At 40.9% G+C, this 18016-nt stretch overlaps 2 protein-coding genes across 4 annotated transcripts; both read left to right on the top strand.

The window, feature by feature from the left end:
- The first annotated feature begins 519 nt into the window (after positions 1 to 519).
- On the top strand, positions 520 to 6439 carry aldh9a1a.1 (aldehyde dehydrogenase 9 family, member A1a, tandem duplicate 1). 2 transcript variants are annotated; one of them, XM_035177128.2, is made up of 12 exons: positions 520 to 750; positions 977 to 1135; positions 2005 to 2150; positions 2457 to 2586; positions 2668 to 2802; positions 2946 to 3142; positions 3506 to 3646; positions 3745 to 3933; positions 4434 to 4521; positions 4650 to 4791; positions 5620 to 5732; positions 5899 to 6439. In XM_035177128.2, the coding sequence occupies exons 2-12, from the start codon at positions 994 to 996 to the stop codon at positions 5991 to 5993; spliced, it is 1518 nt and encodes a 505-aa protein (XP_035033019.1). In that variant the 5' UTR covers positions 520 to 750; positions 977 to 993; the 3' UTR covers positions 5994 to 6439. The 2 variants fall into 2 exon arrangements, with proteins under 2 accessions (XP_035033019.1, XP_035033022.1); XM_035177131.2 differs by having other exon boundaries at positions 957 to 1135.
- Positions 6440 to 7090: 651 nt separating this feature from the next.
- On the top strand, positions 7091 to 12094 carry med8 (mediator complex subunit 8). Of its 2 annotated transcripts, none has more exons than XM_035177350.2 (7): positions 7091 to 7172; positions 8255 to 8376; positions 9081 to 9225; positions 9313 to 9453; positions 9583 to 9670; positions 9765 to 10004; positions 11668 to 12094. In XM_035177350.2, exons 1-7 carry the CDS (start codon positions 7167 to 7169, stop codon positions 11736 to 11738), a joined length of 813 nt encoding a protein of 270 aa, XP_035033241.1. In that variant the 5' UTR covers positions 7091 to 7166; the 3' UTR covers positions 11739 to 12094. The 2 variants fall into 2 exon arrangements, with proteins under 2 accessions (XP_035033241.1, XP_035033240.1); XM_035177349.2 differs by having other exon boundaries at positions 9765 to 10025.
- Positions 12095 to 18016: the final 5922 nt, after the last annotated feature.

Raw genomic sequence — 18016 nt, 5'->3', positions numbered from 1 at the left:
CTGCTCATAGGTCAACGTTTAATAAAATAAGATAAGATACGATAGTCCTTTATCAGTCCCGACATGGGTACATTTATCGTGTTAGAGCAGCAAAAAGGCAAATTGTGTATAATGTAAAAGAAAATATGAACAGTAAAACTGTATTGTAGTAATAATAATAATAAACTTTATTTATACAGCACTTTTCAGAACACTGTTACAAAGTCCTCAATACGAGACGAAATGATAAAAGCAATTAAAAACTGTTGAAAAGCCAAGAAGATATTTATCCAAGTTAGCTAAATAAATAAGGACATGTTCAGCTCGAAGTGCACATCCGTGATCGTACCCTACAATTTAGTCTGGGGATGTCCGGAGGTGGTTGCCCGACAGTTACATGTCCCACCTTCTCCGTGGCTCAACCTTACATCAAAAATCATCATTTACAGCAGTGAATGTGATACTCTGATTTTGCCTCAGGGCGTCACAGCGCCTATGTGACTGCAATTGGCGGAAGGACAAGTAGTTCCTATCAATTCGGTTAGAAAGGGAGCGCAGGAACTTCTGTGGAACAGTTGGTGGTGAAATCACCCATATTGACCTTAAATGACTCCGTTTAGATATCGATGTTCTGGTGTGAGCATCGAGCCTGCAACGGAAACTAAACGACCCAGACACAGTATCGATCCGCTCGGGCTGCGTATATAAAGGGCTGAGTCCGATAACTTGAGCTGTGGTCACACACACACTCCTCAGTCTGCAGCTCAACCGGTGAGTGTGGCGGTGTCAGGCTGTCTCTGTGTCTCTGTCTGTCTCTGTGTGTATCTGTGTGTCTCTGTCTGTCTCTGTGTGTGAAAGACGTCCAGCGGAGCATTTTCTCTGCTATTTAAATGCTTTAGCTAACGGTCTGTGCAGCTGAGAGCACGTGTCCTGCGTATTATTCTGAAAAGTCCTTTCCAACAACTCCTGCCCGTCAGTCTCCATTTTGTTTCTGCAGGTCCTCTCCATTCCAACATGTCCCAGTCAGTCCTCGACATGATGCCCGGAGCCTCGACGGGGACCGTGACCGTCACAGACCACCTGAACTTCTGGGGTGGGAAGCGGGTGAAACCCAGACAGGAGATAAACACTGAGCCCGTGTTCGAACCTGCGACGGGTGAGAACAACACCGTAAAGCCTGGTTAACAGAGAACTAGTTAATATCATGTTAATGTCCCAGTACACAGGCTTGTGGTGTAGTGGCACGGCTGTGCACTGGAGCCACCATGAGGAAGTTATGCTGTTATGTAAGAGAGACTCTCCCCCTTTCTTCTTCTGTGGTGCTGTGGCAGAATATCTTGTTTTTTTTTTTAAAACTGAGGGACAATGATTGAGGAAACTGGATCAACTCTCCCTGGTGCATTGAATTTATTTATTTATCATAAAAAATAACACTGAATCAAATTGTATTCGTATTGTCAATATTCACAAAATACAATTTGATTCATAGGGCATAACAAGGTGCAACATCTTCTGCCCTTAACCACAAGCTACCAAATATAAACTTTAACAGGGAAATAAAAACAGCGAGATCCCTCTATACATTGTAGTTTTATATATATATTGTAGTTTAATGCAAATTGTAATCTGTGTAGAATTTCAGTAGTGTAATCGGAATTTGCAGATTAACATGGACAGAAGTGCAATTGATATCACGTGTAAGAGAGCATTTCAAAAAAATTACAGTGTTTGCAACATTGATGAGAAAAGACAGTGTCTAATATACATGTTGAGGTGTATCTATATTTAAAGTGTATAAAGAAAATGTCTGACTGATATGAAGAGCAGTAATGACAATTGCAATGATAGAGGTATTGCCAGATACCGTTAGATACAGTTATATGTGAGTAGGCTAATTATATCTAAGCATTCCAGTTGTAATCATTATCCACGATCAGCTGCTTCAAAAAAATAATTTCCCGTCAACAGTTCTTTATGTCTTCGGTGTCTGTCTGTGACCTGTGTGTGTGGATGTGTTTTCTTCAGGCCGGGTCTTGTGTCAGATGGTGCCCTGCGGGGCTGAGGAGGTGGACGAGGCCATCAGGAGTGCGCACGTTGCCTACCTGAAGTGGAGCAAGATGGCAGGCATGGAGAGGGCACGGGTGATGCTTGAGGCCGCCCGTATTATCAGGGTGAGACGGTCAACATTTTGAGTGGTTGCGTATTGTCAGGGTGTGGTGGTGAACAGCTTGTGTGGGGGTTTTGCATGGTTTCAGTGTTGTGCAACACAGATTGGAGTTGGCTGTTGCAACTGTGCAATAAGACACGGGTTATTCATTAAAAGTGCCCCCTCCTCCCCTGCCCTACATTTTTTGCACAAAGAGGAGTGTGTGAAGAAGGTTTTCAACCTCTATCAGTATCATTACATCATTTTAAAGCTATACACATGTATAGATAAGTTCTGTTTTTACACTCCCATTATGATCCCATGAAAACAGGAAAGAAGGGAGAAGATTGCAAAGCTGGAGGTGATCAACAACGGCAAGTCCATCACTGAAGCACTGGTGGATATTGATGTTGCCTGGCAGTGCATTGAATACTATGCTGGTCTGGCTGGTACACTTGCAGGTGAGTGCATGAAGACTCCCAACTACTGCTCCAAAGTGTTATATAAAGATAATGATTGGATTGTTTTCTTGTTCTCTGCAGGCCAGCACATCCAGCTTCCCGGGGGAGCGTTTGCGTACACCAGGCGGGAGCCCCTTGGCGTGTGCGTGGGAATCGGTGCGTGGAATTACCCCTTCCAGATCGCATCATGGAAGTCTGCTCCTGCTTTGGCATGTGGTGAGTTTCGAAGCACGTACATGTTACGAATTACGATTATCCAGTTTGAAACCATTATTTCTTCCTATTTATCCATCGCGTTTCTTGTGTCCCTTAACTGTAATTAAGGGACCTGCAGTGTTAAATTTGTGCTGTGTTGTCAGGTAACGCCATGGTATTCAAGCCCTCTCCAATGACTCCCGTGACGGCCGTCATTCTGGCTGAAATCTACAAAGAGGCAGGCGTACCTGATGGGCTTTTCTGTGTGGTGCAAGGCGGAGCAGAGACCGGCACCTTGCTCTGCCAACACCCGATGGTCGCCAAAGTTTCCTTCACCGGCAGCGTGCCAACAGGCAAAAAGGTTGGCAGCATCTGAAGTGAACTGACTTTTAAATCACCCTTCTATTAAATTGACCATATTAGTGTGCTACAGTGTTTCCCATCAATTACATTTGACATGAGATCTTATCCGTGTACCTGTCACTCAGTCTTGTGCGCATTACAGTGACCTTCTTGCATGTGAATCCCGTTGTCACCAAGGATTGAATTAATTCTGTGGGAAACGTAGTGTTAGTGTATTTTAACCAGTTTACCTGAAATTATTTTCATAATGCATTAACATGGGGTATTTTAGAAAAGTAAAATGTAGTCTTAGATTTTGGGAATTTGGTTTAACTGCCTACATGTTAGTATGTCATAACACAGAATATACTTTGTTTCTCAGGTCATGGAAATGTCTTCTAAGACGGTGAAGCAGGTGACTCTGGAGCTTGGAGGCAAATCTCCCCTCATTATTTTCAAAGACTGTGAGCTGGAGAATGCAGTGAAGGGAGCGCTCATGGCAAACTTCCTCACACAGGGACAGGTGAGGAGGAGATCATGGATCCCCATTATGCATGATCTCAAGCTCGACCCTTTATGTCAGCCCTTACAGGTTAAGATTTCTGTCCAATGAAAATACAGGTTTGCTGCAATGGAACCAGAGTTTATGTACAAAGAGAGATTATGACCAAGTTCCTGGAGGAAGTGGTGAAAAGGACCAAGGCCATCCCTCTGGGTGACCCTCTGCTGGATGGCACTCGAATGGGAGCACTTATCAGCAAGCCGCAGCTGGAGAAAGTGCTGGGATTTGTCAGTGAGGCCAAGAAGCAGGTGTGTTACTCATCCACTTTGATCATGGCTCTGCTTTCACTGATCCAGTGAAATCGGTTAACTCAAGAAACACCCACAAACTGTCTATACAGCCTGCAGGTGTTTGTTCTTTTAGGGTTGGGCTGATGATGGCTGACCGCTGTCACAATGTTGAGCCAAAATCATGATGCCCCGCTTCCCCCGACACTTACAGAGGGGTGCAGCTTGCCACGCACAGACTGTAATTTCAGTGTCTACTATCACATAGAAAAATGCAGTGGAAACCGGATTTAGTGATCTACCGTTTATATGGATCATAAAGCTTGGAACAGAATCGTTTCTATACAAATTCTGTTTAAATAATTTGGTTATAGTGATCACGTAATCCGCTTCCGTTCATTTTTGGTCTTTTCGTACATGTTTGGATCATACAAAATTTGTTTTTTTTTTACAGGTGTGCAAGAGGTTTTTGATGAGTTTATCCACAAAGTGATTTTAAATGACGTTTTCTGTTCTTCCAGGGCGCCACAGTTCTTTGTGGAGGAGAACCTTTTGTCCCCAGTGACCCCAAACTAAAAGGAGGCTACTTCATGTCACCCTGTGTTCTTGGTAGGTCTTTGATATTCTCTTATGTCCTATTTATTTTCCTGCAGCACTACTCTGATCAGTTGTTTTGCACATTTGTGGCCCAGTATAAACCCCACACTACATCCAGCACTGTCTCTCTCCTGGCACAGATAACTGCAGAGATGATATGACCTGTGTGAAGGAGGAGATTTTCGGGCCGGTCATGTCGGTCATGCCTTTCGACACAGAGGAAGAAGTACTCAGGCGAGCCAACAACACCACCTTCGGATTGGCCTCTGGAGTCTTCACCAGGTCAGTTGAGGAAAAGCAGAGCAGTTGAATTTATGATCACTCAGCAGTTTATCACAACCTCTGTTTACACAGTGCTAAAGGTTCACTCTCGTAGATAATGAGGCCACTGCATTCCGCTGGCTGCACCCCAGGGTTTTCCATGGTGTGGAAAGTTCCAGGACGAGTTCATTATGCAACAACATTCTCTGTGACTAGGGGGTGGATCAAGCCGGTATTCTGCCTGATCAGACTGGATACAGATTATTAACTCTTTATGCCTCCACTATGTTGACTGCCTTGACAGGAGGTATTCTGTTTTCGGGTCATCCATCCATCTGTCGCAATATCTCAGGAACACTTTGAGGGAATTCCTCTCAAAGTGTTCCTTCTGGAACAGACATACAATGCATGTAAGGCTGTGCTGGAAATGGCTCTAAACCACTTAATAAATGCAGGCACAAAACACTGAAGGGTTCAAGTAGAATATATTGTATACAATATATCTATATATCTTACCACAGTAAAGTCAGTCAGGTGTCTCATGGAACAAAAGTTACATATTTTTTATAAAGTGTTTTTGGAAGCCAAGACTATATATCAAGTAGTTTTAAAGGGCCCATATTATGTAAAATACATTTTCCCTTACTATCTGTAATGACTTGAAGGGGGTCAGTGGGGACCCTCAAAGTATGAAAAGAGTCACTCCGCGGACTTTTTCATGTCATACGGGATCGCACTCGTCTCTCAGCCCCACCCAGCCGGTACCAGTCCAGCCTCCGAACGTCTTTACTCCGTATTGAAAATTCCAAGTTGTTCTATTTTGTATATAAATGTGTCCTCCCCTCGCAGGGATATCTCTCGAGCCCATCGTGTAGCTGCGAACCTGGAGGCAGGAACCTGTTTTATTAACAACTACAACATCAGCCCTGTGGAAGTGCCGTTTGGTGGATACAAGATGTCAGGTGGGCCGCTGTCGCTTTAAAATAGTCAGAATAAAATGGTCATTGCACCTGCAAGAAAAATGCATTCATAGTAATACATATTCTTGCATTGTGAGACCCAGATTATCTTCACTGAATGACAGTCTGGTGATTCAGTGCTCTCATGATCTGTTCTGTGCTTCTCCAGGCTTTGGCAGAGAGAACGGCCAGGTGACAATCGAGTACTACTCCCAGCTGAAGACCGTGGTCGTGGAAATGGGTGACGTCGAGAGCCTCTTTTAAACCTTCCTCACCGATTTGAGGCTGCTGTGCTGGGACTGTGACTAACACTTCTCCCTTCTCCCTTTAGTCATGTACTAAGCACCGGAAATGTTCAAGTACATGTAATACACTTCTTTGACCTGCCTATGATTGCTTTATCCTGCCCACCTGGAGAGGCATGTTACCATGAAACATGTACTTCTTACCTGTTCACAATCAGCTCAACTTTTAACCAACAAGTGACACTGGTTTAGTACTGAACAAATAAACTAAGACAGGCAATCATGTACTAATGCACTATTGTACAAGAACATATACTGGTGTGTATGTGGAAGAAGAACCAAGAGCCTTAATGAGAAACTATACAGTAAATCAGCATTAGAAGAAAAGATTTTCTGCTGTTTTCTAAACTGTGACACTTTGACAGCTACTGCCTTTGCACCAAAATAAAATCTTTTAGATACAAAGTGTCTGATTTTCTCTGATTTTTTTGTTTGTCTGTTGCTTCTGAATAAAAGTCACATGGACTAGATAAATTATTCCCACTTTTAACAAACAAATTACTACTCAGGATGCAAGATACTGATGTATTGATAGTAATAAAATCTCCATGTTCAGTAACACCAATGTGTGATGTGTCTGCTGCTAGTGCCTCATTCTGCTCCGTTATGAACTACACTGCTATAATATTACTATTAGAATGCATAAAACTACAAGATATACCAGGTTTGCTAAATTTAGTAGCATTAACAAGAGCATCCTGAAAAACGATTACAGTGTATGTATGAAGCAGTCAAAGCCCTTTAATTGTTGGAAATAACCTATGATCACATGGAAACACGCAGAGACATGTTTAAAGAAAACATTTCAAAGAATATAACTCAAAATTAATTTTATTGGAGACATTCATTTCTAATTGCAAAATTTTCTATGGGCAATGAACCCTGTATGAGTATTTCCAGTCAATGTTAGTTTATATTTCTAACCTACTACTTTTCAGGAGACTTCTTATGTAAATGCGAGTTTTACATTGCAACACTGAAATGATCTTTTATACACAGTCTATGGTCCCTGCTTTGTAAATGTCACTGTATTGAAAATACTCAAAGCGTGCTTTTATTTTGACAACAGCGAACCGGAAGTGTTTGTCTCCATTGCTTTTGGATCGTTTCATCGGCAGCTTGTAGTTCCGCCATGCAGGTAATGTTCGTTTTCACTTCTGTCCTTTGTAAATGACAGTGTGTTGTTTTAATAAGTTAAAGTGGTGTTTGTGTACCGAGCCTGTGGTTCACTCATGAAAATAAACAAAGCTAGCAGCTGCTAGCTCCCTGAATCAGGTAGCGGTGGTTAGCATGGAGCTAAAGGTTTAAATAACAATGAAGCCAACGTTACTGTAAAGTTAAACTAAAGTTTCCTGTTAGATGACTCGTGGTTCTCACCGAGTTTAGGAACGTTTTGTGTGAAACAGTGAGATGAACCGAAGAGTTCATGTGTCGAGGCTGCATGTAAACAGATCATCAGCTGACCACAATATAAAGTGACTAATGTTTGCATATTACATAATTATTCTCAGTATAAGGGAAACCATGTTGCTGTTTTATTTTATATTGTATTGTATTTTATAATAAATGCTGTCGAGGCAGTCAGCATTCTCTCTTTGCATCAATGTATTAATGTCTGCCATGATGAGATCACTCCTCTGTGATATAAGAAGTCATGTTTAATTGAAACATGTTTAATTGACAAAACCTAATTCATATTTATGGAGAATAAACAACTTTCCTGCTGCCATCGACTAAGACGATTTTGGTTCTTTGAAATGATCTCCCCTGCCTTTCCCATCAGTCTTTCCCATGTCTAAGATAAGACTACAACACAAAAACCCAGCTCGATTTGCCAAATATTTCTTGCACACAGGGAAAATGTACAAAGTAAACACAGAACAAACATTAAGTGAAGAATTATGCAAAAAAATCTATACAAGAATGATGGATACATCATTTCTCTTGGAGGTTCAATATACACATTAAAATGTTGCTCAATTATAGTAATCAGCACCAGAAGCAGTCAGGAGACACAGACAGAAAGCCCCCACGTGTCTTCAGCTGTGTTTTATATATATATAATACACACTCTTTGATTTCTTGCTTGACACACGCCTCTCTCATAGAATACAGTTTGTATTTGTTGTATTTGTTTCTGAGACTGAGCTTTGTGTGTGTGTGTGTGTGTGTGTGTGTGTGTGTGTGTGTGTGTGTGTGTGTGTGTTTTTTCTTCCACAGCAAAGAGAAGAGAAACAGTTGGAAGCGTCGGTGGAGTCCCTAATTTCTCGGGTGGCTCACGTCAAAAACGCTCTTCACAGTTTCATTTACAAGTTGGAAAATGAATATGAGAGATTAACATGGTAAGTAAGGCATTTTACTACTGGACAGTAGATTTCTGTTTGTGCTTTAAGTGGAAATGTTCATGTGTGAGGAAGTGTTGAGGCCCTGGACATTTATATTACCTCGGCCAAGGAGGTTCTCTTTTTGTCTGTGTTTTTTTGTTAAAATTACATTTTGTGAAGGGGTGGGGTTTCTCAGAGAATAATTCATGGATCTTGATGAAACAAATTCAGATCTATAGTGAATTTAAATGTGGTTTCATAAGGGCACTGTTGGGCTTTGGCAGAGGTTTGCACTTTACTGATTGTCATTCTAATTCAGAACTAGTTGTATTTCAATCTAAGGCTTCTCACATGTCTCCATGCCCTGCTCACTCAGTCCAAAACACACATTTCCCTTTCTATGGAGCAGCTTTGACATTAGATTGTTTCACTTATTATATTCTCATATCAAGACAACATTGTGTTGTTTATTATATAAACAATATATTAATATTGTAATACTCAATAATGTATAAATGATTTAATTATCTTATTAATTATATTATAAACAGTCCTATTTAAGTCTACTTTCTTCTATAAATATGTTACTGTTTGCATTACTTGGTCACTGGATGTCAATACATTTACAAATGTGACTCTTGACAAATTTCTCTTTTAAGATGTTCTCCGTGGATTGTTTTCTTCTCTGTCAGATGCTGTGATGTGTATTTTGTGTCTTTCAGGCCTTCTGTGTTGGACAACTTTGCTCTGCTCTCTGGTCAACTGAACACCATCAACAAACTGCTCAAGAATGAGAAGACGCCGTCCTTTCGCAACCAGGTTATAATTCCTCTGCTCCTGTCTCCGGACAGAGATGAAGATTTAGCGGTGAGTATTTTTTACAGGTGAAAGCCAGCAATGTGTCTCCTTTGTATGAGGCATGTCCGTTTATCACTGCTGCCTGTTCTCCATCAGAAACTAACAGAGCAGCGTGTCCCGGTGTTCAGCCATGAGATCGTACCGGACTACCTGCGGACCAAACCTGATCCGGACGTGGAGGAGCAGGAGAAACAGCTCAGTACAGAGGCAGCACGCATTGGCCCTGAGTTGGCACAGGTCAGTAATATACACTGAGCTGTTTGATGCTGTCTTAGACATACACAAAATATTAGGTCATGTAACCTTTACTGCTTTATGAGCATTTAGCATTTTTAACACGACACCCTGGCATATGTTTCACGACAGAAACAAATCCAGGCACTGAACAAGCTGTGTTCCAATCTACTGGAGAAGCTGAACAATCCACGTGATGACAGAGATTCTGAAAGTGCAAGTAAGTTGCACCTTCATTGTTGGGTCCTTTGTTAAATTTTTTCTCTAAGTGAATGTTTGTGGATTTTAATGATACATTCTTTTTTTCTTTTAAGCACTGAGACAAAACAAACCATCTTTCAACCCCGCTGATACTAACGCACTGGTCGGAGCGGTTGCATTTGGAAAGGGGCTTTCTAAATGCAGGCCTCCTGGTCCAGTTGCCCCTGGACACCCCGGACAAGGGCCCATGATGAGTGGAGGCCCGACCTTACAGCAGGTCACCATCGGTGGTGGTTCAGGTCAGCAAGCAGCTATGGGGGGACCTGCGGCTCAGCAGCAGCAAGGGCAGCCAGGTAGGAGACCTGGAGAGCTGGGTTTGTATTTCTATTTCTACTTCTTTGTCTTTGAGTGTTATTTTTGCATGTGTGCACATACTTTAGCAGCCGAAGCAAAGGAAGAAAACATCCACTGTAGTGTGTGGAAGGACAAGGACAGATAGAATGAAGGCAACATAATCAAGAGTCTTTATTGCCCTGTTCAACCTGGTATTAACATCGGTCCTGAGAGATCCGATCACATGTGGTCTGCTCTAATTTCCTCTGTACCCGCCCGTTACTAAAATGCCTCCTGGATGTGTCTCCGTTGACCACTTCCACAAGTGGACATTGGATCACACTTTCCCACTCTATATGCAAATAAACATGTACATAATCTTTTGTTTGCTATGAACAAATTATGATGTTTTTAGCCAGTCTGAGTAGATGCGTCAGTTGTCCATGTGTTTGTCTGTGTAGGTGAGTGACTGAGTGTTAGAGAGAGAAGAAGAAACTTATGGACCCTGAGAAGAGTAAAAATTCATTAGATCCACTGTGAAACTGTAGGAGGTCAGAGGACGTCAGCTTAGTAGGCGACCCCTTTAATGTGGCCCCGGACACATTTGTGTTCACACAACAAGAACATGAATGAAGTGTGTCCCAGACCACCTCCAAATGTGGTTTGAGTGATCGGATCTCAGGACCATTCGGCTCCGTCATCCAGACCTGATCACTCTGGACGGATGTTAAAAGCAGGTCTGAACGTGTCTATTTGAAGGAATGGATTTGTTCACTTGTTGGCATCTCAGAACAATAACACAGCTATTGTGGACAAGGAGTGTGCTAACAGTGTTTGCAACAGAGTTTAATCAATAATTGGAGAGACATTCTTGTAATTGGTGTAAAAAATTTAAATTTAAATAGTTGCACTAGAGTTACTAATGGCAACTATTATCAGCCAGAGAAGCTGAATGAATTCATTCCAGATAATCAATACACAATGACAGAACATTACTGGTATTTAATTATTGTACACTGGGATGTGACATCTAGATTCTGCTAACAAGTGTAGGTGTGAGGATTCTCACACACATCACATAAACCATATTTGCACTATTGGTTGATGTTTTTAGAGTTTGAGATGTAATTTATATCTAATATATTAAACAATAATGATTATAGAGTCATTAATACCGTATCACACACACAATATAATTTTACAAACAATTGTCGACTCAGTCAAAGCTGAATGGTCTAGTTGAACAGATATCAGAATAAATGTTGATGTGACTTCCTGTATGGGGCTGATGATGCTGCTGGAAATATTCTGACCTCAGTGTCTTGACCTGATGTTTTTTATCTCTCCACTCTAAGACAAGGCAGAACTGTATCTCAGACGAGCCTCGTGTTTCTGGGGAACTATTCACTTATTGGCCTTCACAGCATATCAAAAACTTGATGAGTGATGAGCTCTGTAGATTCCCCGAGTGGATATGTAACTGAACAATTACATAGTGTTTAGCTTTCATTATATATGGTTATGATTTTTGAACTTTTATTTACATTTCACTCACTAACTCTAATGTGAGCTGTTTGATGCTAATACACAATTGTTCATATTCGATTTGATTATTTAAACCTGATCTGTTTTGGGCCATAGTCACTATTTAGTTGTGATCTTCTTCCTGTTTTTCATTCTCAGGTAAAATGCCAAGCAGCATCAAGACAAACATCAAATCTGCGTCTGGTTCAATGCATCCTTACAACCGATGAGCTCCCACCTCGTCATCTCTACCACCTGTATTTGTTCGATTCTGAACCTTTTATACGACAACAGATATATTTACAACAAGTACATGATGTCACCTTTGGATGCTGTGTTAGCATGCAAAGCTTTGTAAGAAGCTGTTAGTCTGTAAACCTGTTTCTGTGACGTGCAGGTTGATCCGACAAACGCCTCAAACAATGTTTTGCTCTTCGTAACTGATTTATATGTACCAGAGTATTTTTTACTCAACTATAGTGTTGGAGCCACTAGATGGCAGTATGTCATCATTCCCTGGATCACAGCAGCTTGAATTTGTGACTTCACTCTTAACACTTTTTCAATAAAGGACTTGTTAAAAAGACTTCCTGGTTGTGTACTGAATATGTTTTTGTCTGCATTTAAATAACATACTTACAAAGTATGAATACAATTAAGATTCTGCTATTTTCAAGAATGATTTTTGCCTTTTGAAATCCTACACAAGTAATCTGTGTTCCGGTTGCACCAGTTATCTTCTAACAATAATGATGTTAACACAATGTCTGTGTTGTCTAAACAGTGACCGTGTTGTGATTGAACATCATAAGTGTTTGACATCACTTACGCAGACAGAACGTTACCCATCAAATGACCATCCCAGCGTTTCAGACATGCACCATGATCTGATGTCTGCCCAGCAATTCTCCCAGTTTCCTCTCCTCCTGCTTCTCTTTGCCCATTTTGCAGCAGCACCAAAGGTGAGAATAATGAGGGTGGACACTGCTCCGTGTGGCCTGATAATGTCAAAGTGTTTAAGGGGGGAAATGAGGAAGTATCCGTGCTGACGTGTGAGAGGGGCCTCTCTCCACGCCGGCTCCCTCTGTCCACTCCAATCCCTGTCCTGCCGCACAGCACAGTGACCGTGCTGCTGTCACAGCGTGCAGGCCCATGGCTGACCTACATACACCCTCTGTCCCCAAACAGGCGGACGTCTCGCTGTGTCAGCCGCCGTGGTCAGGCGCTCTGCTGAGACAGCTCAAAGCTGCACAAGGTCACACTTACGTCCACAGATGAGGTCTAAATTATAAACAAAGAGCTCACAGGCAACAACCTGCAGACAGGGTGTACCGAGGTGTCACCCACAAATTCAGGGATTATGCCGATTTTAGACTTCACAAATAATACCGCATTTACAATCAGTCACTATAGGGCTTGGTCCTGTTCAAGAATCAGTGACCATGTCTTTGTTTTCTATGTTGCATTTTCTTGAGCACACCAGAACAATTATGTGAACACGACCAAAGTTAAAGCTGGTGCTAGTTGTTGTTCGATTCGGTCCCTGGAAGTAAATGTTCACAGTATAATTACATGAAAGGGAACTAAATGGCTAGAGGTAAACAAAGATACGTACGTGTTGTTTCCTTTGGAGAACGGCAGAACAGAAGAATTGTGAATCACGTGATCTGCAGTTCACAGCCCGAAAAGGCAGAAGCATTTTATTTAGTGATTGTATCGCCACCATGACCCTCTGAGGATGTTATTGTACTTACTTTATTAGTTTGATTGAAAGTTAGTTCACATGTTCCAATATCAGAGTCAAGTCAAATGCAATGTTATATGCCCTTAATATAATATGTAGGTGAAGGATAAATGTGGTTTATTACCATAGTCAGTACAGATAATGTATTTAAAATAATTTCTATGATGATTTTGATTTATCATTATTATTTTTGGAGTTATATTTACTGTTGTCAAAGCTGAAGGCACTTTAGTGTATTCTCTACAGAAAAGGGGTAAATTCACAGTTTGCTTCCTTAACAATCGTGAATCGTAAGCAGTGCACTTGTATTCTTGTAATGTCTCAAAAATCAAGTGCAGATAATTTTTCTATTCAAATGACACTATTGTTTCTGTATTTACTTCTGATTCTGTAGTTTCTCCTGTTTTTATAGTAACTCCTCTTTCTAATTACTCCTGCTTCCAATTACTCTTGATTCTGTAGTTACTCTTGTTTTAAGTTACTCCAGTTTCGGCAGTTGCTTGTGTTTCTATAGTTACTCCTGTTTCTAGTTACTTCTGTTCACATATTTACTCCTGTTTCTGTTGTTACTGTAGTTAGGTCTGTTTCTGCAGTTACTCCTCGTTCTAGTTACACCTGTTCCTGTAGTTACTTCTGTTTCTATAGTTACTGTTGTTACTGTGGTTACTTCTGTTTCTGAAGTTTCTCCTCGTTCTAGTTACTCCAGTTCCTGCTGTTACTTCTGTTTCTGTACTTACTCCTGTTCCTGTAGTTACTCCTGTTTCCATAGTTCCTCCTCTAGTCACTTCTGTTCCTGCAGTTACTTCTGTTCCTGTAGTTACTCCTGTTCCTGTAGTTACTCCTGTTTCCATAGTTCCTCCTCTTGTCACTTCTGTTCCTGTAGTTACTTATTTTTCTGTAGTTACTCCTGTTTCTAATTACTCCTGTTCCCGTAGTGACTCCTGTTTCTATAGTTACTCCTGTTTCTGTAGGTACCCCAGTTCCTCTAGTTAATCCGGTTTCTGTAGTAACTCCTATTTCTAGTTACTCCAGCATCTGTAGTTACTCCTGTTTGTAGTTACTCCAGTTTCTGTAGTTATTCCAGTTTCTATAGTTCATCCTCAGTTACTTCTGTATGTAGTTAATCCAGTTTCTGTAGTTACTCCTGTTTGTAGTTACTACAGTTTCTGTAGTTACCCCTGTTTCTACAGTTCCTCCTCTAGTTCCTCCTGTATGTAGTTCCTCCTGTACGTAGTCCCTCCTGTTAGTGTGTGTGAGACACCTGCAGTCACACTGACCATGAGGGGTCAGCAGCGTTTCACTGGGCGTCACAGGACCTGCCTCAGGTCCATTGTAAAGAATTACATCTCAAGGTAAAGATCAAGGTTGTGTGTGAGAAATAGAGGGCGCTATAGTCACATACGGCACATTCAGCCAGTCTCACTACACAGTGGATAATGGGGAAACTCAATATGACAGCTGCCTCCTAAATTACAATATACAGTACATAGCAGGGTGCAGGGAGCAGGGGTAACAGGGCAGTTTTTTATCAGACATAAATCCAGCCTGACAACATAATCAGCATTGGTGTCTTTTGAAAAGACAGAATCTCCCTCTAAAGTGACACACTGCAGTGACCAAATATGTCGGATGACTTCATGTCCAGAAATGCAGCGAAAAACATTTAGAAAGATGAAAACACAGACGCAAACCCCAAAACAAATTAGCTCACAGCGGCATGAGTGAATGAATGATGCCACTTTTGTTGTTGGATGGGAGCGCCGTAATTATTGCAACAGCACTGTATCCAAATGTCCTTGATCATCAGCACAAAATATTTTTTTGTTTTATTTCTGATTCATGTTTTGCAGAGATAACTTTCTCATTTTTAATAAGAGCATCTCCTGGCACGGTTTTAAAGGGTTTTTTCCCCTCATAATTGAGGAACATGATAAGGTCCATATCTTGCTCATTATGGAAGCTTTAGGCAAATAAAGAGAAACACTTTACAGCCTTAAACTCCCACACCCCACATGCTCAAATATACTGCAGCCTCTAATTCAAATGTTCCACGGTTGAAATAACTTGAAAGGCTCAGATGACGCACACCGATCTGTGAAATCTTCTCCAAATGTCTTCTTTATGAAAGTTGGGATCAGAGGAATTCATTAAAGATCTGTGGGTGGCATAGGCAATATACGAAATTGACGCTTTCCAGCGGCAAGACTCTGCCAAACTGAACACTTTCCAAATTCCCAAATCTGCCACACTGACTGGAACACACCCACAGTCACTAATTACTTGACCCTATTCCCGCAGAACCTTTTTGTCTCTGGAGTTGGACTGATTTTTTTTCATGGACGTGATTCATGGAGGATCTCTAAGTGGATAGGAGACTTGTTTCATTACATTAATGCAGAGGGCTTCCTTGAGACAAAGCCTCTCCATTATGTCGTGCCCTCAGACCTCAGACCTTGCATCATCTGCTTCAGTAGCCCTCCCCTCAAGGCACGTGTGTGTGTGTGTGTGTGTGTGTGCGTGCGTGCGTGCGTGCGTGCGTGCGTGTGTGTGTGTGTGTGCATGCAAGTGTGTGTGTGTCTATATATCATACTGGCAGCCGTTGATGTAACTGATGCATATTATGCGTTGTGAATAAGGCCAGTCTTTTTATGAGCCTTGTTATTGTCATTGATATAATGTGAGCCCTGAGCCCTACTGTAGGTGCCACATGCATTGTCCACTGGTTGAGGATGATTGATATGAAGGTCCAGTGATGAGAACGCTCAGATGTTCTTACCCAATGAGGATCAGGTCAGGAAGATGCACTGTCTGTGCTTTGGTCTTTTCCAAATGTAACTAACCTGTGCTTTCGTCAACACAATGACACGCCTGACTTTTTTGTTTTTGTTTTGTTGCCATAGCTGACATTTCACAGCCCAGCAGAATTGTAAACACAAATCTAAACTCCAGACAAAAATCCAAATGATTTGTGCTTGCTCAATTTAAGTTTGTAACAATCAGCTAAATAAAATACTATGTGACTGTTATCAAAATTACACGGGTAGACTATGACTCTCCTTTAAGATTCTACCTATATTGAATTTACAATTAGGCAACAGTAAACAAGGATAACTCACGTCTATTTCAATATTGACACAAAAATATACACTCAATCCAGGAGATTTATTCTCAGTTTTTTAATTATGTGGTCCATAAAAAAAACACACTCATATGTGGAAGGTCAGTGTCTTTGTCCCTCCAAAAAAATGAATAATCCAAAAATTTCTTTTGAAAAAACACTGCACTCCAAGGATTTATTAATCCAACAAAAATTGTCCATACGTTGCTCTGAAATAAAACAATGATGGTGCTCTCTCATGATTTAACAAGTCAGAAAGGGTTTTTGTTTGTAGGTTGTTGCAGATTCTAACAGTCCATTTTAGCAAGTGTCCCTAACTTTTCCGATGGCGTAGTTATTTTTTTTTGTGGTTGTTTTTGAGCGGCACAAGATGAATCTGTGAGTTGTGGTGGTAAAATAGCAACAGTTTTAACCATAATCAGACGGTTCATCCTCTGGGGACATTGCATGTTAGTCCAACATTGGTCTCATTAGCATGGCTAAAAGTGCTGAAGGCACCTTGCCATTATCTTCAATGGTGCTTTTGTGGTGAACATCACAATGAATTATTCTTAAAGATGTTGAAAATAAAGAGAATAATAATCAGACGTGGTACGTTGAGTCCTAAAAGGGGAACTGGTTGATTTTGAAATAACTTTAATAAATTTAATACACTGTCGACAAGACATACTGAGACATGCTGAGGTCAGAGTCCCACAGCAGAACCTCAGCCCCTAAGATAACGTCATGTCTGATAGTTTCTCGAACCAAACCTTTTAAAGTGTCAGAAGAATTTACACTTTATTAATTGATTTAAATGTTCCACTGTGTTTATTGTAAATGGTTATGTAGTTCAGATGGAGATCAGGCTGCTGTATTTATATATTTCAACCTATTTTATTTAATCTATCAGAATCAGTGTTAAAAGCCCCAACATGTGAACGAGTGTAGATGTTGAATTTAAAGGGATATTTCACTCAAAAAATTAAAATTCACTCATTTCTACTCAACACTTTGCCGATGGAGAGGTGGATGAAGTGTTTGAGTCCACAGAACACTTTTGGAGTTTTTGGGGTAAACAGCGTTGCAGCCAAATCCAATACAATTGAAGTAAATGGTGATCACTTCTTCAAACGTAACAAAACAACAGAAAAAAACATAACATGCCTCGGATGACACCACACGAGCAGTATGGAGGCATTCCACGTTTTTTAAAATTTTTTAAGCTTGAAGAGTTGGTCACCATTTACTTTAATTGTATTGGATTTGGCTGCAACGCTGTTTACTCCTGGAACTCCAAAAGTGTTCTGTGGACTCAAACACTTCACCCACCCCTCCATCGGCATAGTGGTGAGTAGATAATGAGTGAATTTTCATTTTTTGGTTGAACTATCCCTTTAAACTCCCCATGTCATAAATATCACATAAATAAATCTATAAATACATATAACATAGGACATGACCTCAGTTGTAGCCGTGGCCCCAGTCTGACTTCTAAAAGCAGGTGTTACTAACAACATTAACCATGGCTCCGTTCTATTTAACTGTCCCAGTGACTCATGACAGTCTGAGCATGAACGATACCTGGAGCCTGACGCTGAAGCAGCGAAATGGAATCCAGCCATTTGTTATTACCACCTGTGCTTCTCTTTCTGTGACTTGTCAAA

Source organism: Hippoglossus stenolepis, chromosome 14 (assembly GCF_022539355.2).
Source record: "Hippoglossus stenolepis isolate QCI-W04-F060 chromosome 14, HSTE1.2, whole genome shotgun sequence".
In the NCBI taxonomy this organism is placed as follows: Eukaryota; Metazoa; Chordata; class Actinopteri; order Pleuronectiformes; family Pleuronectidae; genus Hippoglossus; species Hippoglossus stenolepis.
This window is presented reverse-complemented; position numbering and strand designations above follow the sequence as displayed.